The sequence below is a fragment of the Ammodytes marinus genome (genome assembly GCF_949987685.1).
Source record: "Ammodytes marinus genome assembly, chromosome: 21".
NCBI classification, from domain to species: domain Eukaryota; kingdom Metazoa; phylum Chordata; class Actinopteri; order Uranoscopiformes; family Ammodytidae; genus Ammodytes; species Ammodytes marinus.
Window position 1 is genome coordinate 19,093,172 of NC_137225.1, and position 24,865 is coordinate 19,118,036.

The 24,865-nt window shown below is 38.6% G+C and overlaps 4 protein-coding genes across 17 annotated transcripts in view; 1 reads left to right on the forward strand and 3 right to left on the reverse strand.

Moving 5' to 3' along the window:
• The window catches only part of scrib (scribble planar cell polarity protein), a 69,162-nt gene extending 66,477 nt beyond the window's left edge, over positions 1 to 2,685 (forward strand). For 11 of the 14 annotated variants that reach the window (XM_080050230.1, XM_080050240.1, XM_080050231.1 and 8 more), the window contains one exon: positions 675 to 2,685. In XM_080050230.1, coding sequence (XP_079906356.1) covers positions 675 to 811 — 137 coding nt within the window. In that variant the 3' untranslated portion in view covers positions 812 to 2,685. The remainder of the gene's footprint in view (positions 1 to 674) is intronic. The other 3 variants (XM_080050242.1, XM_080050232.1, XM_080050243.1) reach the window with 2 other exon arrangements.
• On the reverse strand, positions 2,255 to 9,879 carry kif9 (kinesin family member 9; the record flags this gene model as incomplete). The annotated part of the gene is made up of 20 exons (XM_080050075.1): positions 2,255 to 2,290; positions 3,049 to 3,123; positions 3,323 to 3,402; positions 3,500 to 3,679; positions 4,195 to 4,400; positions 4,793 to 4,972; positions 5,223 to 5,356; positions 5,497 to 5,554; positions 5,675 to 5,730; positions 5,819 to 5,923; positions 6,163 to 6,231; positions 6,385 to 6,462; positions 6,562 to 6,626; positions 6,730 to 6,877; positions 7,070 to 7,162; positions 7,253 to 7,336; positions 7,661 to 7,891; positions 7,990 to 8,096; positions 8,715 to 8,886; positions 9,778 to 9,879. The coding sequence occupies 20 exons, from the start codon at positions 9,877 to 9,879 to the stop codon at positions 2,255 to 2,257; spliced, it is 2,259 nt and encodes a 752-aa protein (XP_079906201.1).
• A 5,359-nt stretch (positions 9,880 to 15,238) lies between these two features.
• Positions 15,239 to 18,349, reverse strand: cdv3 (carnitine deficiency-associated gene expressed in ventricle 3). The gene is given in 6 exon segments (XM_080049769.1): positions 15,239 to 16,213; positions 16,306 to 16,314; positions 16,316 to 16,469; positions 16,667 to 16,806; positions 17,056 to 17,132; positions 17,916 to 18,349. Coding segments are annotated over 6 exon segments (717 nt in total). The 5' UTR covers positions 18,117 to 18,349; the 3' UTR covers positions 15,239 to 16,077.
• Positions 18,350 to 23,346: 4,997 nt separating this feature from the next.
• The window catches only part of tmem108 (transmembrane protein 108), a gene marked incomplete at both ends in the record, with an annotated part of 17,950 nt that continues 16,431 nt past the window's right edge, over positions 23,347 to 24,865 (reverse strand). Inside the window, one exon of the mRNA XM_080050076.1 lies at positions 23,347 to 23,463. Within this exon, the coding sequence (XP_079906202.1) occupies positions 23,347 to 23,463 (117 nt within the window). The remainder of the gene's footprint in view (positions 23,464 to 24,865) is intronic.

A 24,865-nucleotide genomic window follows, 5' to 3' on the forward strand; every position in this document is an offset into this window, starting at 1 on the left:
ATCTTGGAAGCATGGCTTACTGATTCTAGTGATGCAATATGCAGCTTTCTCATTTTTTTCAGCTTAGTGGTGGGCGTGAAACTTTTCCTTCTTAAGTGCAAATATATCTGAATATTATGTTTTAGTGGAGGAAACACCTTTTTAGACTTCTTGAGGCTACTTTGTGTTTCTTTCAGGTTCTCTCTGATTCTCAATGGATTTATTTTAAAACACAAGGATGCATTGCTACTAGTGGCAAAACTGACCAAATTGCTAAATGTTTAAAGTACCCGAACCATTTCCAAAGTCCAAACACGTCGCACACTGACAATGTCTGTGTACTTAGCCATAAATCAGCCTGTAAAGAAGCCGACCACAACACAGTTATTTAAGTGCATGTGAACAGAGATTTGAAACAATGGGATTGTAAATTGGTTATTAAAGTAACTTTAATGGCATTGACACTTGCCAGTTTTGATACAGAACTTGTTGAGGTGGCTGGTTTAAACATGCAGTCACTGGGTGCTTCAGTTTTCTGCTCGCAGCTTTTGGGTCCTTGTTGTTTCCAGCTGCTGAGCTGTCGCTTCTCTCGCAGGTTTAAGGGATCCATCTTTCTCATCAGTCCAACGCTCTACAGCTGCCGGAGTCACTGTACCTGTGACTAAAGTTGCCCTGTCTTTGGTTGTGTTGTGTAGGGCCTGCTGCGAGCCCCGAGGCCGAGGCCACCACCCCGGTGCCTGCCACCTCAGCCCTGGAGGAAATGGCTCTGTACAGCAACAAGCGCAAACTGAGGCAGGGCCGCCGCAGCCTGGAAACCGCCGTGCCCACGTAACAGCTCACACTGAGAGAAGAAATCCCAAGACACAATGCGTACACACACATTTTACATTGTGGAACACTGGTAACACGTGGGAAACTAAAACACTACACACAGTGTCAGTAGAGCAAGATTTACTCTCCTATATATAACCACTACAGAGACTATGAAGCTATGGTCACCACACAAACACACTTATATCCTGCGTGCCAGTCTTGCCTATACAGTCTGTGGATGAGTTAGCAAGTTGCTCAACACCCTCAAGGGCAACAAAGAGCTGATGTGGTTAGCTAGGATTTTTGCTTCTGCTTTGATTGGTCTACACTCGGTTAACATACGTAGAAGGTTATGTATTTTAAAAAGGAAGTGAGCAAAGTTTTTTTTTTTTTTTTTTTTTGCACCTCAAATGATTTTACTGTTTAAAAAAAACATACTGGAAAAGAAAAGAAATGGGTCATAGCTATACTAACTTTTTCAATTATATTTTTAGGCTTTCAGTGACTAGATTGTAAAATGGCAGAGCTTTCTTGAGACATGGGCGGACAGGAGTGTATATATTAATTTAGGAGGGAACATCCTGCTACCTTCACAGTCACACATTGTGTAGAGCTTTTAAAATAAACTTTCATATCTTTCTTGCCCTGCCACTGATCAGCCTTTTAAGAACATATCTTAAGTAATTTATTGTTTTTATCGTTTTACTCAAATTGAAGGCCTTCTATTTTAACCGATCCAAAGAGCACTATGGATGTTCGTCATAATAATAATAATATCATGAAATAAATTTCAATGACAGTTATGGGTCACCATGGCAACGCTTTCAATTAATGAATTGCATATGACTTTATCATTGAATCTACTTTATATACATATGAATTGACCAGGGGTTTCTGAGAGAAGGATATCTAAAAATGATATTGGACAGAGTATAGCTGGTGCACATCAGTGTCACAACAAGATGTTGGTGAACCTTGTTTTAGGTTTATTGATTGTGTTGCATTCCCCCTGTAGAAAAAAACGACTACACTGGAGGCCATTGAGCTGATGAACAGTTCAGAATATTAAAGTTTCGCAACATGCATTTTTAGCATCATTCACTTATTAATGGTACTTACCCTGCCCTTTTTAGGGTATTCATTTTATCAATGTGAATCATTCATTTCTATAATTGAAATGTCTGGAGGTATTCCAGAGTGACGTGAAGGTAGCAGGTGCTTTATTTTTCTGTCTATGGTTAATTTAAATCTGATGCCACTGAAAAATCATTTATTATTGTGTGAATAATGTACAAATAGTGAAAGGAAAGCAAACTCTGTGTTTGAAACTGAGCCAGTCTTGACCTAGAGGACAGGTTTGGTATTGGGATGCTCTCTGCATGTATATTGGTTTGTTAATGGGAGAGCCGAGAGGCGCAACAGATTAGAAATCCCTCTCTAGACATTGATCTCATTCAGACCTTCAGTTGACTGCTTGACATACTGTCAGTTTCTGTATCTGATGGGTATTTTTTCAGAATCACAGAATGTGTTTAATTTAATGTAGGGTCTTCTAATGCTAGCTTTCCATGTTGCTCTCACTGACTGAAATTCAGTTTGTTTGATAACATTTGCAATGGCTGATATCTTTTTTTAAACTTAGTAGATAAATCTCTTTTTCAGATGGGTTTCACTACATTATTAATGCAGTGTTTCAAGTTTTTGTGTTTATTCTTTTGTCTTGAGTTCTGTTTGGGGGCTTTTACTTGCAAACAGTTCGGATGGAAAGGGTCAGAAGTCCTAGGGTCAAGGGTTAGAGCTCATACAAGACTGTAACTAGTGAATTTGTACAACCAAAGAAGTCTATTTTGTGGTTCAGGAATAATAAATTTTACTTTTCATTTAAGAAGCTGATTTGTTGTGTTGTGTCTTTTTGTGATTAATGAATGTACAAAATGTAATGCAGATTCAATATAGAAAAAAAAATTGTATTTGTTGGACAATGGGTACACTATGTCACATGTATACACCAACTTTAGTTTCTACATGAAACTCACTTATGTAACAGGTAGAATTGGAGGAAGCCTTCTCTGTCCAGACCCTGCAGACAAATTCCTCTGCACTTGAGTGAAGGACACTTTGCTATTCCTCTGTAGAGACAATACAATTATAATATTATTTTTTTACAGTTGAGTAAATAGCCATCATTCACTTTATACCACTGGATGAAATAAGCATTCATTCATTCGATGTAAAAAAAATAAAAAGGACACCAACCCTTTTCAGCGCTCTGTAGCGAGCGTTGTAGAATGGATCAGAGCTGGTGCTGTCCAGATCAAGCTGCTCCAAAGACTGATTTTGAAACACATCAAAACAAAAAGGATTTCCTCTCCATTTATTGCAATATGATTCATTGCAGCAGACTGGTTAACAAATATAAAACTCTTTAATAAGTGAGTCATGCACCTGTTCTTTTGGCTTTATGTAAATGTATTTCTTAATGAATCTAAACGGAAGTATTATTTATTTTCTATGTGAGATGCGCACTCACTTGTGTTGGTGTCTTCTCCATAGCTATGTCCAGCTCCTCCTCAGCCATCAGGAAAGACTTCTTATACCAGTTCTCAAATTCTAAGACACACAAAAACGATTCATTATCTTTCTGAACTTTTTAAGGCAGCAGTTGTTTCATTTATGATGCAGATCTACGATATTTATGAGAACTGACCAGAAAGCAGGCGCACCCTGCAGCTATCCACAAGGTGCTGACAGTAGCTGACCTCAGCCTTGATGTCACACAGCACCTCGTATCTCTGCCGGTACAGGGACTTTTGGTTTCTAAGCTGCATCAATAAAGAGGCATCTGGCTCCTGCAGCACAGGGTCCCCCTCCAGAACCATATACTGACCTTCAAAGAAAAAGAAAATTGGATTGATAACCCAGAAACACTATCGTATCAGGAGGAGCATAGTATGAAAGGTTTAACAACTGATGAAGTGAAATGTTGGTCTGCTGCATTCATAATCCTAACCCTTTGTATGCCAGATCTGGACTATACTCTATTTGAAGAATAAAACACATAATAAGGAAGTGAATAGTTATGTTTGTCTATGAATGAACCATATACTACAAATCTACTCATAAATGATCGAAGGCTAAACCAGAATAAGAAAATAAGTATTGGCTGCCACGCTGAAGCACACAATGCAGCGTAGGACATTTTGCGCTGAATAGTGACCCACTGCAATTAGGTGGATCTAAAATAAATCGGTACAAAAAATTGAAAGTCACTATCTGACATTCAACTTATCTAGGAAAAGGTTTTAACAAGAAATAGCTCTCATTACAGAAATAGTATGTTTAAGAACAGTAAAGCACAAATCAAGGCATCTACCATTCTTTCCATGTATTTTCTGGGAGTACCTTGTCCTCCTCTGTTCTCGTGTTGCTGCAAAGCGGCAGTGGTGCAGTCTATCTCTCTCTTTACAGCGTTGACCTCCTCAGTGAGCTGTAGGAGAATACTACGGCGTTCCAGCAGCACAGACTTGTTCTCCTTCAGGATGCGGTTGATGTCGCTGCCTGGTCCAATCTTAAAATCTTCAAAGGCGTCTACTTTGGGTGGAGGTGAGCTGAGAGGGTATTAAACAACACCGTGAACATACCATATATAGGACTAGCAAAGATACCACAGATGATCATTAAAGGAGGAGTCAGCGATTCTAGAGAATTATTGTCGTCAAAATCAGTGAATATCTCCTCACAATCCACTACCTCTGTACTGTGTGTGCACTGAAAATAATCCAGTGTTAATTCACAGCCTAGGCTCTGTAAACAGGCATGTTGCTAACTACAGTGGGCCCCTTTTGTTAACATACCAGTTACCAGAGCTTAGGCTGTCTATTAACACCAGATTTTCAACACACACAGTACGGTAGGTAGCGGGATAGTCACGGATTTTGACAAAAAGTGATTTTTCGTCCCCCTTCAAATAGATAAGACTATATTCATATGATAAACCTACTCGGAGTGGAAGTGTTCACTGCCAAGTGGTTGTGGTTCCTGTGTGTCCTGACCCTCTGTGTCTGGTTCCTGAGGCTCGGGTTCCCGCTCTGGAGTCTGGACAGAATTGGTCTTGGATTTGGAGGCGCTTTCCACACGCTTCCTCTGAGCTGGACTCTCCTCCTCGTTCTTTTTGCTTTGGCTGGATAATCACATTGGGTTTGCCATTAGAAAAAAAAATTTTTTATTTAACTTAGTCAGCACACAAGCAATCGGGCAGATGTGAAGGATCATTTGAATGTAGAGTTTTAATTTCACAAAAATGTACATGGTTCTGCCAAAACATAGAGTAAAGTGGAAACAAAAACATTTTACATTGTTATAGAAATGTTCACATTAAAGTGTGTGAATATCAGCACATTATGCCCCTTTAGTCTTAAATGTTGACTGACCTTGGTTTTTCCCTGGACTTGGCTTTGGTTTTGGCTTTGGTTGAATTTGTGCAAACGTTGTTTTTGGGAGAGTGAGCGGACGCCCCACCGCTGCCAGCCTCCACATCCTCAGTGTGGCCTCTGGTATCCCACTCCTAAAGAGTTCACAACACTTACTGCGCAATAACAATGAACTGTTCACAAAACAGGCCTGTCACTGCTTCGACAGAAAAATACATTTACAACTGATAGTTTTAATGAGGTGTTATGGGCAGTGAATCAGATGTTGACTGACCTTGGAAGCAGCTGCCTTAGCACATTGGTCTTTCTCCTTCACCTTCTGCTCCTGTTCCCTGCTCACATAAGCATGCTTTGATCTCTTACTATTCACAAGTAAGACCTTGTTCAAAAGTTTTTGAAAACAAACACTTCATTTTAAAGTTGGCAGATCTCAAAAGGTAGATAATACTCACTGCACGGCAAGCTTAAACTGGGCGAACACTGCTTGGACCTGCCTGATATTTATGATCTGTAATTTGATGAGAAAGCCTTCAAAATGACAGTTCCGAGCCAAACTTTTGGGTATGACAGAGCTGTGTTCTTTGTTATGTTCTCACACTGATTTCCTTCAGACTTCCCTCTAGATACCTCTCAACCTGGTTGTGGATCTCGGCTAGCTGGGCTTCAGATAACCGATCGTACGAGATGCTCGTCCGGCTCCCCTGAGGAAAGATATGAACCAAAACTATGAACCAACTGAAATGTGTTCAATAATCATTAGGACGCACTATAAAACATATGTAATTGACATACTTTAATACAGGTTGAATAACAGCATTTTCTTTCTAAATAAAAAATATTTCTTGGAAAGTTTATAATATAGCAGATTCAAAGATTATGCTGACCTGCGAAACAACAACTTTCTTTGCTGTCTCACTAAATTCCTTCTAATTCTGCTCACCAGTGTATTGTAGATGGACAGTTCCTCCTTCAGCCACCGTACGTCCTTCTCAAGTTTCTTGATCTGAGCCTATCACAATAGCAATATATTGTCAGAGGACTTACACAAAGAGTTTAGCACAATGTTGACTCTAAATTAAAATATTACATAATATTATTCCTTCCTACTTAGAGTAGTTTTTATGTGATAGTACAAAGTAGGTGTAATATCATGTGAACTCACAGCTGGATCAATGTGTACATTAACAATGGTGTCAGTCCGGACACACTTCATTCTGCTGGCAAAACGCAGAGTAGAAAGCTGCAACGAATATGAATTATCATCTAGAGCTGAAATGGCACCATGAAGGCTGAGAGAAGGACTGCTTTGTTTTTATATAACATATATTCCACTCCTTACTGTTTCGTCTATCTGTGCAGCCTCACCGTAGATGTTGGCCACTAGCACAGTGTTGCAGTTCCCTCCTTCAGAAACACATTATTTTGGTATGTTGTAAGTATTACACAATGAAAAAGCACCCCAATTATGGGCTATAAGCTTTAATAAAGCAGGCGCTGGCTGTCTCACCCAGTGAATCTTTGAGGGCATGTGTGAGTTTAGTTTGTCTGAAGGGAATGTGATCTCTGCGACGGTCAGCTAATGCCAGGATGGCCTGCTCCAGGAACGTCAAGGACTTATTGATGTAGACAGCCTCCTTTAACATCTGACCCTCTGACTGGAAGAAAGACCAAGATGACATGAAGTGCGAACAGGTGACATTAAGTGTGACAATGTAACATGAAATGACATGAAAAAGAGGGTCAATATTCTGTTCTCACTTAGATTGGATCAAAAGAAACTTGTAATATACTAAGCAGCCAACATGTTTCGTAAGAAGTAAAGTAAAGTCAGACACCCTCAAACTCACCCCAGTCTTTCCCAGCCTTTCTGACCCGGCCAAATCCACCAGATTCAGCTTGGAGGTGACGTACTTGGCGTCAGACAAAGTCCGTGAGCGAGACTGAACGAGAAAGACATTTACTCAGCTGTCAGGAAAAGGCACAAGGCCACTGTAAACAACGGTAAATGACATAAGTAATTGGACTCATACCTCTATATGCACAGTGAAGATACAGTGGGACCGGGAGGAAATCCTGTTCAACGAATGAGATCCAATAATGCGATTCATCTCACCCTGAGAAAAAGAAGCAATTTCAATTTCTATCAGGGTTCAACTTTAAGTTTATTCATCCATAAATCATTAACATTGCACTGTGTTTCCAGCCAAGCTAACCAACGCTGATTAGAGAACATAAGAATTAAATAGGCATAGAAAAGCAGCGATGGTGGTCTTCTACATGAGCAGTGGTACATTGGGAACAATATCTACAAATAAAAACATGATGCTGATCTGTAAAGCATTAAAACAATTACATTTCATGCTTGTTGATCATATAAAAGAATGAATTATTCCTTCAAGTTCCACAGGTTGTACAGCAGTAAGCTTGAGACCACATGCCTCAAAGAGCAGATTGAGAGCCTCCTCCTCGTTGTGGACAGGGAGTAGAGACAACCCTCTGATGAACACGCCTCTGCCCGGCTCCTCCATCACCGCCAGACCGCGGGGAGTCACGTGTGGCGAGCCGGGCAAAGATGACAGCAGGTCCACCAAGGTCTCATTGTAAATCTCTAGGTAGGACAGGTGCACAGAGAAGGCATGGTCGGTCCTTTTTTCCAACTCCTCAAACACCTAAACACCATATTAAAGAAAAAAAATGTTTTTACTTAAGTGAAGCCGTCAATGTGTTTTATGAGCTGAATTTTTTTTTTCTACGTGTGGCGATTTACCTCCTGAATGGCCCGAGGAATCACGCCTCTCTGCTTGTACGATTCAGTGGATCCCGTCATGGTGTAGGTCTTTCCTGATCCTGTCTGCCCAAAACACATCACAGTACCTGAAAAACACACAACATAAGACAGTAAAACACCTTAGTCTTAACACTGATTTCTAGAAAGATAAATCTGCCAAACTAAACCCAGATCAAGAGAATGTGGGTCCTTTTACTGGCTCACACCTAAAGTGTGTCCTACAGTGTGTCAACATTTAGTTGAGTATGCTTATCTGGTTTTGATAAATGACTTCATAGGATGCTGAACACATAAATGCAACACTTTAGTGTTTGCTCCAATTTTTCATGAGCTGAAATTTCCAGTATACACAACGTTGATTTAGAATATCACTCCGTTCACATGACAAGACAAAAAAAGGCACAGAAAAACATGAGGTTACAAAAAACAATACCCATGTATGTGTGGACAATACATGGCCTCAGTTAGTGAGCACTACTGCTTTGCTGAGATAGTCCATCCACCTGACAGGTGTGGCATATCAAGATGCTGATTAGGCGGCATGATTATTGCAAAGGGTTGGTTCACAATCAAAGGCCACTCCAACATTTGAGGGGCCATCCATTATCATGATGCAACATGATGTGATGAAAAAAAAATTGAGCAAAAAAAGTGTTGAGTTTATATTTGTGTTCAGTGTGCACTGTTAGTTAGGTCAACTGTACCATTATAGCCATCCAGCGCTCCCAGTACCACCCGTCGACACACACGGGCGTAAAACTCTTCCTGGGAAACATCCTGCAGGACGCCTGCCAGAGCGAACGACCAGGAGCTCAGCTGACCCTTTCTGGAGTCATGCCGCTTCCTGCAGTCTTTCCTGGGATAGATTTTCAAGGTCTGAGGGGAAAGACACAAAAAGAAAATGGGAGTGTATGCAATGACGCGTTTATTTACAAATGCAAGAGGTGTCTGCTGTGTTGTGTTTATACTACTCTTACGTTTGTAAGAAAAACTAGGTTGTAAAAGCAGGTAAATCAGGCAAAGAGGTTGATGCTTGGAGTAAGATTATTTGTTATATATGAATGGGGTTTCATTTTTGGAAACTGGACAGTTATGATCATTTGGTGACTGTTTATATTGTATATTATAAAAAAGATTAATGAATTTTTCAATTATTTTATGATTATTTATTTTTTTTGGTCTATAACACATTTTTACAAATGGTACTTGTTCCAGCATATCAAATAACATGCTGGAATGAGTGCCATTTGTAAAAGTTTAATTAGAGACATTTTTGCAGATGTTTTTTCCTATCATCATTTGACTACTCAATCAAGAACATTTTTGACAGCTCTAGTAGTAGGCAACAAACAATGCAAGTCAAACTCAGATGATTTCATGTAAAAATGCCTGCCATGATAAAGGCCTATTAGGAAAAATTCACAATGTTTACTGTGTGCAAGCTCACGAAGTTGGACAAACATGAACACATGTAATCTCACAGTAAACATTGCATTACTGCTTTGCAGGTCAAAGTTTGGACGAAACGTATAATTATATATTATCATAATAATCATGCTGTTTAAACAGTTGTGCCAACATAAGTCTAGCTAGCTACTAACAGTAGTGTAAAAATAAATGGGAATAAATAATTCAATCAGATAAAGCAGTTCTCACAGGGTTGCGGTTCAACTGTTTTGACTTTATAAACATTACAAAAAGCATTCCTGCTTGCTAAATTAGCTACGTTTTTATTATTAATGTTAATGCGATACTAAAATGAGTTACCTGACCATCTGGAAGACATTCAATGAGGTCTGGGGCGAAGTTTGCCGTTGGTCTGATTCGGACAAATACCGGTACTCCGACCTCATTGCTGTGGGCATTCATTCCACTTCTGCCAGAAACACGACGACAACACAACAAAACTCAAGTCAAAGCTCTGACAAGCTGCGTCAAACTGTCCAAATATATTAACTAAATCCGCTGTACTACTTGCGCCAGAGGTTTTCAGAGCAGAATGGGTCATTTCAGCCACTTTCTTAGCTTCAGTCCATCTCTTCCGTTCACCTTCGAAAGTTTCCATTCATCGTCATGGCAACGACAGCCACCGCAAATAAAGTGGGAGAGCGCGCGCCCAATCTATGAACTGTTCAGTCGCTTGGCTAATTTTTAAGTTTTTATTAGGCCTACATTCATAATGTTGTAATGTAGGCCCATATAAATAACAAATATACGATCTCTGACTTTAACACACAACCAGTGGGTCTGCAGGCCGTTCACTATCAGACAGAGTGTGTGTGTGAATGCCTGGGTTTGTGTTAACTTTAGGCATATTATATAGGCCTATGTTCATTTAAACCTGACTCTGTCCCTCTCTCCCTCCCTCCTCTCTCTCTCCCTCTCTCCTAGTCTCTCTCTCTCTCTCTCTCTCTCTCTCTCTCTCTTTCTCTCTCTCTCTCTCTCCCATCCCATTCAAAGTCAATGTCACTCTCCCGGTTTGGGTTAGTGCCTTTTCCCTCAGACACTCTGAAATAAAATCTGTCTTCTTTTTTATGTTAACAATCTGCGAGGAACTTTAAAATATTTCTGAAATGGTCTAATTTTTCCTGTGATAATCATAAATTAGGCTAGGCTACATGTAGGCCTAACAGAAAATGAGACCATCAGTGCAAAGAATGTTATTTTTATATATGTTTTCCATATAAATCAAATCTCGGGTCCACCCCTAAATCTACGCCTATGTCGTTTGTCTCACTCAAAACTAGGCTACATAGATTAGGCCTACATATGTAGCCTAACCTATGTCGTTCTGAGTGAAAAAACTACAGTGTAACCTAGGCTATGTCGTTTTGAAATGGAATGAACGCACAACTATTATGAATAAAGTCAAATTATTCTTAAAACAGCTAATTACGCATTGTTATGTCATTAAGTCACATTTGATAGGCTATATTAATTTTTAAAAAATCGTCTAATGCAAAAAAAACATCAAAACAAGCTCTAATTATCTCCAAATTCAATATTATGCTACATTCACAACAATAAGGTGAGCACGCCAAGGATAAACTATGCGTTTCATGCCACCTGATTTGATAAAAGTCCAATATACAATGCTGCTTTAACTCTGGTTTGGGCTCCAACAACCTAATGAAAAAAATGTCAGGTGCTTTGGCTTGCAAATTCTTAAACATGTTCACCGGTCATGGATTTACTCTGTAACATACTGTACATCACTGTTGGTTACACAACAGTCTCCACCAAGACTCCACCCACACACACACACTGACACTATAAAAGCAGCTGTGGTGTGCAGATCATGGTGCAGATATTTAGATCAGTCCATGTTCAATATGAGAGGGCTCATACTACTTTGTTTGGTGGGATTACTTGTCAGAGCATCGACTCAAGTGGTATGATTGGTGTTTTTTTTTAATGTTGGTTTTAGACTTTCTGATCTCAGAAGACATCGAAAAGGATTTAACTTTAATTACTAAGATCAATTGTGTAGTATGTTCTTTATTCTTTAACTATCATATTCTAGCCTATGTGAAAAAAATGAATCCAAAGACTATAGTATACATTTTATGTTCTTAAATTTGTGGAAGGGTCTACAAGGTCAAACTTTCTTTGAAACGGGTTCATTTAAGGATTAAGTAGCTGGTTTTCATTACCCCAGGCTTCACAATCTCAAAAGACACTGAAATTATCTAAAATGAACCTATTAAAAATAATTCTTTAGTATTTGTTAATTCTTTGAACGCTGTAATGATTTACTCTCATTGAAGTTGGTTTAGTAAACTGTAATGTCACTGGACAATCCTCAGTTTAAGATAGAAGTACATTTTAATATATTTAATTAAAATTTAAAATCCCAAGGCACTATGTTCTTTAAGTTTCACTGTTTTGCATTTACTTTGCCCTTTAACTGCAAAATTAATTATTCCGATCTAAATAAAGTTTTTCTCTCTTACATTTACTTTGCAATTACTTAAATGTTACTACTCAGTAAAAGAGTATCAGTTTATGAAACAACAAAAATATGAATAAAATTGAAATGACACCGCTCTAAATAACCAGCAAAATAGTTAATGTTTTATAATACATTTGTTGTATAAATGTCTGATTATAATGGCATTTTTAGTTCCGTGCAGATTTTTATTTTCATTTTTATAATACTCGGAAATTAAACAACTGAACTACATGTTACATTAATTTTCATAGAATCAACCAATCAGTTGAAACTTACAGCATGTGTCATTCTGCAATTTCTTTGAAAACCTCTCAATTTATTGATTATTTAGCTGCTTTTTTTGAAATCCAATGTATTTTGTAAGCAAACACGTGTCCTTGGGCTATGGTTAAATCCTTTTAAATGTCCATTTTCAGCCAGGGTTGAGATCACCGATGAACAATGAACAAGGGTTTGGTAATGAGACAATGGTGAGTAGACCTGGTGGCTAAAAGTCATTCCTATGTAAAATGTTAATTGGTTGGTTATTTTTGCAAATACGGACTTAATGTTTTACAGCTGTTAGACTTCTGTCGTTTTCATATATTAATCTGAAACTGCCCGAGCTATCAGACTGAAACTATTTCAAACTTACTTTACTGCAAAATCTCGTTTTCTATATGTTCAGCTTTACTTTGCAATGTCTTGAATTGTGCCAAATGATGTGGGTGAGACCTACGGTAACTGACCCAATGGGGGAGACTACATTTGCACTTGTTTAATGTAATTTTAAACATTTTAAGGCTGCTCTTTAAATGAAGTGAAAGAACAACACAAAGAAATGCAGGATTGTATTAGTTCTTTCACAGTCCGAGTATTTGATCTTGTCTATGACTTTGTTGTGAACAAGTAGAAGTTAAATTGTACTTTAAAAAGTTTAAAGTACATTTTATTTGTTAGTTTCTCAATTCTAAGAATCACCCAAAAAGCTACAGTAAAGGCCTACAGTATTCATCACATAGCTGCTATTTCCATGAAAAGGTTAATTTCTTCATGATGTTGCTGCTCTGTTTGAAGTCCAAAGTCAATGACCTTGTTAGAAGTAGGCTAAATACCCACTGTTGTGCCATTGGATTACGGGAAATGTACACAGGTCTTTTGTGTATTGAAGGGCAATGCCTTTCTATATCAGGCAAAGCAAAATTGTGAGGGAGTTAATAATTAAAACTAAATTAAAATAGTTTTCAGAGGAGGCGGTAGAAATAACTTGTGAAAATGTGTTAAAATACCGGAGTGGTACATTTTCATATATCATTATTATTTCCCCCCTTCAGGTGAATGGGACAATGAAGCTAGATGAAAATCCTACGGTTCCAGCATCACCTGCTAAAGAAGAGACCAAGGTACTGACTTATCCACCATAGGTCCGTTAGGACCAGGCTACAGAGACAAAGGGTTGTCATATAGAATAATCTAGAATTTTGAAAGTATCAATTAATTAAACACTTAAATCACAGAATTACAGTAAATTCTGGAAATGTATTTTCCTTCAGCACTACAGTGTATGGAGCCCTCTAAAATTTAAATGGTGATGGTTTTGCACCTAAACCAACTGAATAATTCTTATTCAACACTCACCAATGATTATTTATGACATGTTGCAAGTAAAAATGGCATTTATCTGGTAAACAACCCTGAAAACTACAAGAAAAGGAGATCAAGAGAGTGGCTGTAAGGATGAATGAATGGAAGGATGGATGGTTTTATACACTTTGATCACAGAATTAACTCTGGAAACGGCATCTTTTCCCTCAGCTCTTTCGTAGACCATGGACCATTCTTGGAAATGAAGATGGTTTTGGGCCGGCTCCAACAGAGGTGTGATCCCAGTATGAATTTATTCAGCTCTAACTGCGATGAGCGATTATAATGAGCAAGTAAAATAGCATTTATCTGGTAAATAACCTTGAAAACTAGAAAAAAATTAGATCAAAAGACTGGCAATAAGGCTGAATGCTATAAATGTTGGTCGCCCTTTTCTTTTCAGGAGGATAACTGAAAGCAGCCAGACGACACGCTGGCACATGGCAACATGTCTTAAATTCAGAACAAAGACGGAAATTACATTTTCAATTTCCTGCTGGTGTAACTGCATCCTTCAAATAAACAATTTCAAGTCTGTTGTGTGAAAAAAGTTTATTTGATTGGTTAATATGCTTAGTATGGTTTCTTGAAACGTATACTTTTTGCAAGAAGAATTGGAACTTTTGATCATCTAGCCATGATTTGCATAAATAAACACCTTCTCTGACACTGCTATAATAAGTGATTATGAGAGGGAGAGCAGCCTTATATTATAAATGGACGACACCACACTTTCTGGAAAAAGAGACAGTGGAAATCCCCATTGTCAAAGTTTAAAGATTCAGACAAGACTTCATTCACAAGGATCACTTTATTTTTTGTGTTAGGCTCTTCTCTTCACAAATATTATCTATGTCCACCCAAAGTGTCCCAGCAGGGATCATCGCTCCCCGACATCTTTGATGGAAAGGAAAGACACATAGAACATGAATCCAGTTCTTCTTCACCTTTCTCAACATAACTATGCTTGTAATAAAAACCCATTTGATTTTGACTGGGTGAACCACTGTGTTGTAAGTGGATAGTACTTTGTTGTTTTAAAGATGAGTAGTCACTGTAACTCACAAGAAATTAAAGTTATGCACAAGCAAATTGTTCTACCCAACTGCAATGAGGGGTGACACAGCACTTTTACTTTATGAGGAAAGGCCTTGATATACAAAAAAAAGTCTTAAAACTGGGGTTGAAATGTACCACTTTACAACAAATTAAAAAAAGATGTCAACTCAAAATGGCTAAACAACTTCAACAAATATGCTTTAGAGTGGTTCCCGTTATTTATTTCGAAACTGTAACATCTGTGACCATCTGGTGTCAAACCTCAGTAAAGCATTTGTTTCCAAAATAATTGTTGCTGATGTCTACAATGACCTAAATATAGTAAGGGCAAAATCAAACCATGGATATGAAAGACAGTTAGTAGTTGTAATCATCAGGCAAACAACAACAGCACTACATTCTTGAACAAAATTGATTTTTTGTAATTTTTTTTGTTTGTCACAAAGTGGTGAGATCCAGAGGCAGGCAGCAGCCCGGGGGGACAACAAGCAAAGTTTTCTTCAGATGACAAAGCAGTTTCTCTCTATCAGTAAGGCCACTTTATATAGAAATTCTAAATGAGGACCACAACCCTTCACATTTTGTCCATAGATCTTTGCAGAGTGCCATCATCATGAAGGAGAAAAAAAAACGAAGCTTCAAGTTTCTAAATTAAGGAGCCTGATGCTTCTATGTGGGGAGGGGGTTGGTATTTGCCCCATTCACCACCACAGCGAAAAAGAAAAAGCTCAGTCCATTTTGTCACCACCAGCTATGCCGCTTCGGTGGCATCCCCGCGCCCGAAGCCCCAACCGCAACTCAACAAAAACACCCCAGAATACCATGTGCGATTGGGTTATAACGATCTTGCAAAAAAATAGATATTTTCACAGAAGTTTGTAAAATCATTTTGCCTAAAGTTATCTTCAATCCTCTGTGGCTTTATAGAAGCAAGTTGAAGTCCAGAGAAAAGTTGCGCCACACAACTGCTGCTCTGAGTACAATCCACAAAGGATGACTACGTTGTCTTTTTGTTGCTGCTGCAGTGTTGTACGTTTGGGTGTATTTTTTGCCAATTCCTTTTTCAATGATTCCCTCTTTCAGCAGCCCCTCCAGATGCAGTCCTTCGGTTTTGTCGAACAAATGTATGTAAAGTGTGTTATGGATTTATTCAAAGGGAGTGTCACTGTATGTGCTGCAATGGTGTTGTTGTTCATGAGCATGTAGACGTGTATATATATATATATATATATGAGGCCTTGTATGCATGTGTGTGTGTTTGTGTGTGTGTGTGTGTGTGTGTGTGAGCGAATAACCAGTGTGATGATGATGATGGCAGCAGCAGCGTTGCGCTCTTGTCAGGACTGCAGTCAACACAGCTGGAGTTCAGCTTCCTTCAATAGGGGGCTGGGCTGGACCGTTCTGAAGGGGCGAGGGGACGTTGGGGCGCGGCTCTACTTATCCCCCAGGATGGCGTACTGGTTGTCCAGCTGCAACTGCTGCAGATTATTAGCGCCACCACCACCGGTCTCTTCTCTACCACGGTTCCTGTGTTTCACCACCTCAAAGGTTTTCTCCATTTCTCTATCCCTGAAACAAAAGACACGCCATCGCTTCAGTCAAGACACGGACCTGCCAAATGTAACACGTTAAACAAACTTTTCTCAGCGAGCTCTACTTACCTGCGTGTCCACATGCTTGGAGGTTGCCAGTAGAGAGGGGAACTGTGTGTCACTGTGGATCTCAGGAGGGCCCTGGTTGTGGGCCCGTTTGGTGGTGGTCAGCCGAGCCCCCGGAGGGCGATATACACCAGAGGGCTTTGATTCGGGCACCTCTTCTTCCTCTGCTGTTAGAAATGACATCGGGTAGGAGAAAAAAAATAAAATAAAAAAATCAGGTACAACTGCTTCAGGTTGTGTACATTATTGTTTTATAATAGAGCAATGTTTTAAAAATGTGTCTGGCTTGTAAAACACTTAAAAATTTAATAGTAACTACTAACTTATTTATGTATATTCAAGACTCAGAAGTTGGTTTACTAACCCACGGGTGCAGCAGCAGGAGCTGGAGCGGCACCAGACTTGTTCCAGGGACCAGAGAATTTGTCTCCGCTGACCAGAATGATCTCTCCATCCTCATCAAACTCCTCCTTCTCATACCCCTCCTCCTCCTCTTTCTCATCACTGCAAGTTGATTTATTTAAGAGCACATTTAAGTTGTCTTTTGCATTAAAATCTATGACCGAAACTATCATAAGAATGGTAAAAATGAAACAGTTTGGGCACATTTAATGCATAAAAAGTAATCAGAAATGATGGCTGTGGCATAGTTCATCTATGACTAAAATAATATTTTTGGGTTTAAAGATGAGGAGCCAAGGACAAATGAATTCAATTATAGCGCCAGACTGTCTGAAAGCATATTTTACTCACCTTATCTGTAAAGCTTGGAGCCTAAGACCACTGTAGTCCACTTCTTTCTGCTCAAAATCTTTCCACTCTTCGTCCAACTGCTAAGGAAAACAAAGAAACATAATAATTAATAATTTCATACAACTTTATAACGTTGCCAAGAGGTAACTGTTCTTCATTTAGTGAGGCCTTTCTTTGAAAAACAGCTGGACTATGTGTTCCCATTCCCATGCTAAATGGTTTCTCACATAGGCCATACATAATAGCTGGGGTCAACGTTACCATCCAGTCAGTGTCTGTGACGTGTTGTTTAACATTATAAATAAATGCATTAATTTATCTTTGGCACAGTCATAGCCTTCGCGTCATATTGAAGCTTACACACACACGCACAGAATAAAAGGGCCAGTCAACCTGAACCTCGTAGCAACTTGTGACAAATGGCGGCTCGGCCTAGTTGGACAGCCACAATTTAGTGCGGGGAATGACAGCTTCCCCATGCAGACACAACTGGACCAAATACGTTTAATTTATATATATATATATAAACGAAGCTACGGTTCGTATAAATATAATCAAAAATGCACAAAAGGCGCGTCGTGCTACGTTTTATATGCCGTCTAAATGTGCCAAAGGGAGGGGAAACCATATGCTATGTTAGATAGCAACCGGCGTTTTTCTCCCATCATGTCAAAATAATATATTTTTCCCTTTCTCTTATTACTTAGTGTAATGTAAGATAGGTGCCAGCAACGCAATGTGGTTAAATTTTGGGTCGGAGTACATTGTGATGGGTGGGGGAAGGGAGAGAAGGGTACCACATTTGACACGACACCGGTGTATAGAAAAAAAGTTACCGGAGACTGAGTGGCATCCGTTACCTTTGCAATCTGTGCGTCTTCATTCTCGTTTTTCGACGATTTTTCTTTCTCCCTCTTGGTCTTCTTCACGGCGACCGACACGGGCCCGGTGGAGACGGCGGTGACAGGCGTCTCCTTGCCCTTTCCTTTCTCTTTCTTCTTCTTTTTATCCCGCTTGGCAAAGAAATCGTCCAGGCTTTTCTCCGGTGGTAGGTCCGCCATTTTCAAAAGGAGCAGTAACGTTTAAACTAGTGAGCTAACCGAGGAATGACAAATGTAAAAAGAGATAGATAGAGAATAGCGGCTCAAACGGTCAGAAAAGATGGAGTCGTTTTTTTTTTTTGACGGTTTAACTTCTGTTCCAGGCTGATAAAAAAAAAATGTCCACCATGGATCCCTTGACTGACTTGTTAGCTACCCTGTCAACCATGCCGTGCACTGTTCAGGCTATTTGACAAATCTCCACCGTAACCCGGACAAACACATGTCCTGAACCGGAAGCAGTATTAAACTTTCAAAATAAAAGATCGTTTACTGTATTTATCGTGTGAATTTCATTGCAGGAGTAATCGTTTGCAATTCGATTATTGAGTTGAGAAAAAAGATGAAGAAAGAAATCTGAAACCTTACAAAAAACTCATCAATTATGGAAAGACATAGTACCAATAAAATATCAAATGTAGATAATTATGAACAGTAGCTAGCAGCCCATCTAATGTAATGAATGTAAATGAAATGCAATACTGTATATGGTATAGAACACTGTAAATGTAAAATAATTTTATACATAGAATGTATAGTATTTTGTCTCTTATGTATTGTCACCTATTATGTATTTAGCCTCCAGACAACCTCAGATCATTTCTGGAATGAATTTGATGAAGATCTTGTCAGCACATTCATCATAAAAAATATATTTTTGAAAAAAAAATACTAGGCTACTATACAGTATGTGGAACAGAATACTATACATGCAATAGGACACTATATGAAATAGAACACTGTGCATGGTAAATAATACTCTTAAAGGGTCACTGTGTAATATGAAATCATCTAGAAAGTTCTAGAAAGTTCTAGAATGCAACGCTCCCTGGGTAACCCCAACCCTTTTGAATAATAACAGAAGCTACAGTGGCCTTCAAGGACAAGAACAATTCTAAATTATAAACAATGACATTCCAAAAACATGGATTCCTCCATAAGACTTACCTGCTCAATGTACAAAATGTAATATTAATATTTGTAATTCTCCGCTCAGGAGGATAATTCAGATTATTGGCAGAGGTGATTTTACACCAATGAGGACATATTTATGAATGAGGATATTGATTTTAGCTAATAAATTACTTAAAATGTTACACAGTGTCCCTTTAAAGGTGCAGTGTGTAATATGACATCATCAAGAAAGTTCTAGAAAGTTCTAGAATGCAACACTCCCTGGGTAACCCCACCCCTTTTGAATAATAACAGAAGCTACAGTGGCCTTCAAGGACAAGAACAATTCTAAATTTTAAACAATGCACCTGATGACATTCCAACTATGACACTTTCAAGATGGCGGCACTAGGCCTTGGTCCAAGATATGCAGAAATATGGACATATATGAAACCTTTCTAAGGGAAAAATAAATAATAAAAAAAAAAAATTGGCTATTATGCACTAAATTAAATGTACTTATGGATATTATAATTACTTTCTACAAAATCTGCTAGGAAATAAATCCCAAAATTCTACACACTGCAGGTTTAAATGGAATTTAGTATACACAATGTGTACAGAACAGTCCACAAAACAAAATGGAAATTGGATCATTCAGACTCATGATCTTTTTTCATATAAAAGCAGCTATATTTCATTTAATTTTTAAAGGATGTTTTCTCATAAACCTTTACATTTAATCCTTTAAAATATAACTGTTTCTTTTTTAAATAAAGCACCATTCTTCATGTTGCCCTATGCTATAATAGTTGTTATCTACAGAAGCTATTTGTTGCAAAAAGTCAGTTTAATCAATATAAATTACGGTAAAATAAGAGTTAAAGATAGTTAAACAGATATATATATATATATATATATATATACATATATATATATATATATATATATATATATATATATATATATATATATATATATATATATATATATATATATATATAGGGGAGAACGGGGTAATCTGAGCCACTTTTTACATTTGCTCCCCTCTAAGCGAGCTAAAATGATTTATCACTCAAATGTACACATTTCCCATTAATTCAGGATGTTTCCTAGAAATGGGCATTAGCTGAATTTTTTCAAGACAAAGTCCAGTGAAAATATGATTGTTTTAAAAAAAGTTGTCAAGTGGCTCACTTTACCCCAGCTGTGGGGTAAACTGATCCACTTACTTTTTCCACTCTGAAAATACCATAACAACACATATTGTTACAGATAGAATCCTGAAAGCTAGCCACACATTCCAGAACTAATGTCGGACTAGTAAAAGAATGATGGGGTTTGGTCAATTAAGCAAAGCAAATTTTCTAAACACTTGAAAGTAACTCTGAACAAAATCAAATACAACATATTATAATTCAAAAGGTTTTAATGAGATTCAAATGAAAGATAGAACCAGTTAGATTAGAACACAGTCTGGGGGTCAGAACACAGGACCCTTATAAGAGCCAGCTTGTGTCTGGGGGTCAAAGCATAGGAAAATCAGAACCAGCGAGAACAGCCTGGGACTCAGAACACAGGAGAAGACCCAACTGAATTATAACATCAGCCTGGCATACTCTACAACTAGGCCTACTCTACATTCCAGCCCTGAAGGTTACAGGGAAAGATGAGAAGGTGCTCTTTCCGTGTGGTTGCCCCAGGTCGTCTTCCTGGTGTATTTCCTTGGCATGATGGCTTTTCTACAATGTGCCTGACATTAACATAAAGGATATGTCATGTAATATTACATTAAAATATGTTTAAGACTACACCTAACTTGTGCCTCATGGTGGGGGAAAGTGAGACAGTGGCTCTAACTTGCACAAAAGCCATCCGCCATGAGGACATGAGAAAATGTCTTTGGATTAAACTTAGTTTTCAAGAGGATACATCAGTCAAACGGAGTAGTCAGTGTTTTTTCTTTGTTTTATTGCTCAGCAGTAAAAAGTACAGTGTATACTACAGTACAAAAAATACATAATGTTGAACACTGCTCCACCGTGCCACTGAACATTTTGTAAATTATCCACTTTTTGAGCGTGCAAAACAAGAAGCCCGGCTGTGAGCGTCCAATGCAGGGAATATCAATATGTTTAACCGTGTCACTCGACATCACCTCTGGAATCAGTGATTTCAGGACAAACATCTCACAATGCAGGGAATCTTTAGCGACGATAGAGGCAGACAGCATTGATTATTGAATAAAACTGCAGCGGTGCAAAGTAAAACAGATGATAGAAGGACCACAGTGTCAATAATAAAACAAATAAAATTCAAACGCGCTATTTTTTTCTTTATTAGAATGCCTCTGTATGTGCTCACAGTAAATATTCAGCATACATTATTGATCTCAGTGTTTTTATTCTAAGTCATGATTTTTGACAGCTTCTAACACATAGTATGTGGTCCAGCGACTAATACACAACCATTCAACATTTACACAGTTTGCATTGATGGACAAACACAGTCATTATGGAGGGACACATTTACAGTAGCAAGGTTGTTCTAATTGTTTCCTACAGCGCTGAGAAACTCTTTTCTCAAACTGGGCTGTGACCAGTAACTGCTCAACGATACAGACAATAGACAGACAGACAGACATACAGACATACAGAGGCACAGACACAAACAGACATACACAGAGAAACTGATAAAACGGAGCTGAAAGTGATAGAAAGTCTTATTTGACTTAAAGTAACAGTGATATTTGGTTAAAGGGGGGACAACATTTGAACTCATCCGTCCATACTTTACTGCATGCTCACACAGTATGCTAACATACATACCCACCCACACATACTGATATATAAAGGGCCAACATAAGAAATTAAGACATCTATGTGGTCCTTCTTAAGAGAAGCTGGTGACACATGAAGGGGAAAGCCATTTTAAGTCAGTCAACATTTCTGGATGTAGACCCCCAAATATTCTGCTCAAATTAGTCCTTAAGATCTGGGCCCATATTTATCAATCGTTATCAAATTTTGGACTTAAGTGAAGGTATTGGCACTTGTCAAGGTGGCACTATCTAAATGCTCCTTGTTGTATGATTTATCTAATGTACCTTGTCTACCAGCAGCAACATTTCTTTCATGCTCCAGTTGACTTTTTATTTCAATTCCATCCTATTTCCTATTATTAAAAAACAAAATCAACATATATATGTAACCTTTTTATAAAACAGCTTTAAACCGCCGATAACTGATTTTATTGGCCACTTGGGCAGCTAAAAACGGCGCCATGAGAGCCGTGAGAGTGAAGCAGACCAGTAGTTGTGGGCCGTACAGCTGAACAATGAGCTGAAACTCCCTAAAAAGCCCCTAAAGCCAAGGGGAGCTACATTACCTGCAGTTTCATCACTACAAGTGCCTTTTTGTATTGTTATTTAATCTAAAAGGGTCTGTTATAGCTGTTTGATAGCCCAATCCTTTCTGCTGTTGTATTGCGTTTAAGTCCTCTTGGTTTTGTTTTACTCACATAATTCATCAAGAAAAACATTGTTCAGGGTATCTACAAAAGTGCACTATAAAAAGAATTAATTACTATTATTGATCATGTATAATATACTTTTATTGTTGTGAATTTCACATTTTAATTTCCACAAGAGAAATGACTCGTAAGGATTAAAACTATAAGAATGAATAATGGGGCAGATGTACAATTGAGTAAATCCTAGTCTCTGATTGGCCGTGTATTTCTTAGTTTGATAAATATGGGCCCTGACCTCACAAACAGTATTTTGTACATTAAATCTCCCCCTGTAAGTTTCCCCCTCTGCCAAGTACGTAGGTGCTATATTCAAGTTAAACAGGCTATAAGTATTTTGGGATTGTGTTTGAAAGAAAAAAATTAAATTACAAAGAACAGCTTTGATGTTTGTAGTAGCACGTTTCTCTCTCTCTAAAGCAGATTTCATGTGGCCACATCCACAGTGCACTCTCACCATCAAGCCACTATTAAGGACACAAAACCACATATACTCTGTATTTTATAAAGACAATAAAAACCTTTTTCTTTTCTTTTTTTTTATCACAATTAAGCCTTTTGTAGAAAATGTACATCAGAAAAATATGCATTCTCATGGTAAATAGCGTCTGTTTTACGTCGCTCCTCTTTCAGGGTTGCTCTTTCTGTGTTTGTCATATACAGTATAAAGTCTCTGAATATTTACCACATATATAAAATATAGACAACAACAGCAGGGGGAGTAGGAGAGGAGAGAATCCGACTTGGGTCCCTCCTTTTGTTCTGTCCCCTAGATGGCAGAAGCTTTGTCTCTGTTGATGAAGAGGGTCTCCTGGCAGAAAGGGTTAACCAGGACTACGCTGCTGCCGCTGTAGTCTCCATTGGGGGGTAGACAGGTGTCCTGATCCTACGCACACAATCACAATCACACACACACACACACACACACACACACACACACACACACACACACACACACACACACACACACACACACACACACACACACACACACACACACACACACACACACACACACACAATTTAGCACAGGTCTCCTTAGTGTTAAACAGTAGCTGTGATTCATGATTTGCGCTTTGGGGCTCACCATTAGGGCACACGCTGCAGTCTACTGTATCTAAGTCATTCTAAAGGCAATAAGCAGAGTCAGACAGTCTATGTGTGGAAGCGAACAGAGTAAGATATGGGTTTGGTGCAGGGCACCCCGGGGGCTTTTTAAGAAGATTGTGAATGAAGATATATGATAAAAGGTAGATTAGTGGAGTAACAAAAGGGTGGCGTAGGGGGAAAGATGTAAAAGCTTCACTACAAAAGAGAGGGATGACTCAGAAGAAACAAGGCAACAGCAGGACTTAAAAGGAGGGGGTGCTGATGGTGAATCAGCAGTAATAAGGCAGTGCCGAAGGAGGGAGGTGTTAAAAAACAAAATGATTGTCTTTACAGCCAGAACCAGGCAATTTAATCAACACGATCCATATAAATGCTGGCATTTGGGTTGATATGGGGTTTCTCCTGGAGCACTGTCATTTTATGTATAGCACCAGGGAAGCTAAGAGGATGCTGCTCTACACAGACAAGGTAAAGCAAAGGGGAAAACAACACCTGGGTGTCACCAGGGGGGGCATCCCACACATGATCCAACCTCAGCCTCTCTCTCCTGACGCCCCAGTGGGTGGCAAAGGAGCGGAAAATTGAGCAGTGAAAGCATGCAAAAAGAACAAAGCAATGTACGTCAAAATTATGTGGTGAAAAAGGAGGAGGTAGAGGGCAGATTAAATACTAATTTAAAAAATATATAACATTGTCCAATACTAGTGTTTCCACCAGATGGCGCTGTAGTGCACTACAAACTTTTAGTTTGTAGTGCACTACATGCAAGTGCATTACAGCTCCCATATCTTTTTATTGTCTCATTATGACATAGACAAACAATTAAAACATTTGAAGAAATATACAGGCAATGGTTCCATCACTTAATGGGATTTAACTCAAAATAAGAGAATTAGAAACATTTGTCAAGTCAAAACATTTATACTGGATGTGAGCTTCACATACAGTGATAAGTGGCAAAAGTGTGCACTTCCACAGTATATTAAACAGTCTTTGATAATGAAAAACACTAAGGTATCCACTGACTAGACGTGAAAAATAAACTTACAAATAAACTCAATAGATACCCTTTGGGGGAAATTCTCTTTTCTCCTTGTTGTTCCAAATAGCATCCCTGTAAATCCTTGTAATACAGTGTCATGCTGGAGTGCACTTCAGCCTCTGGCTTACTGACAGGA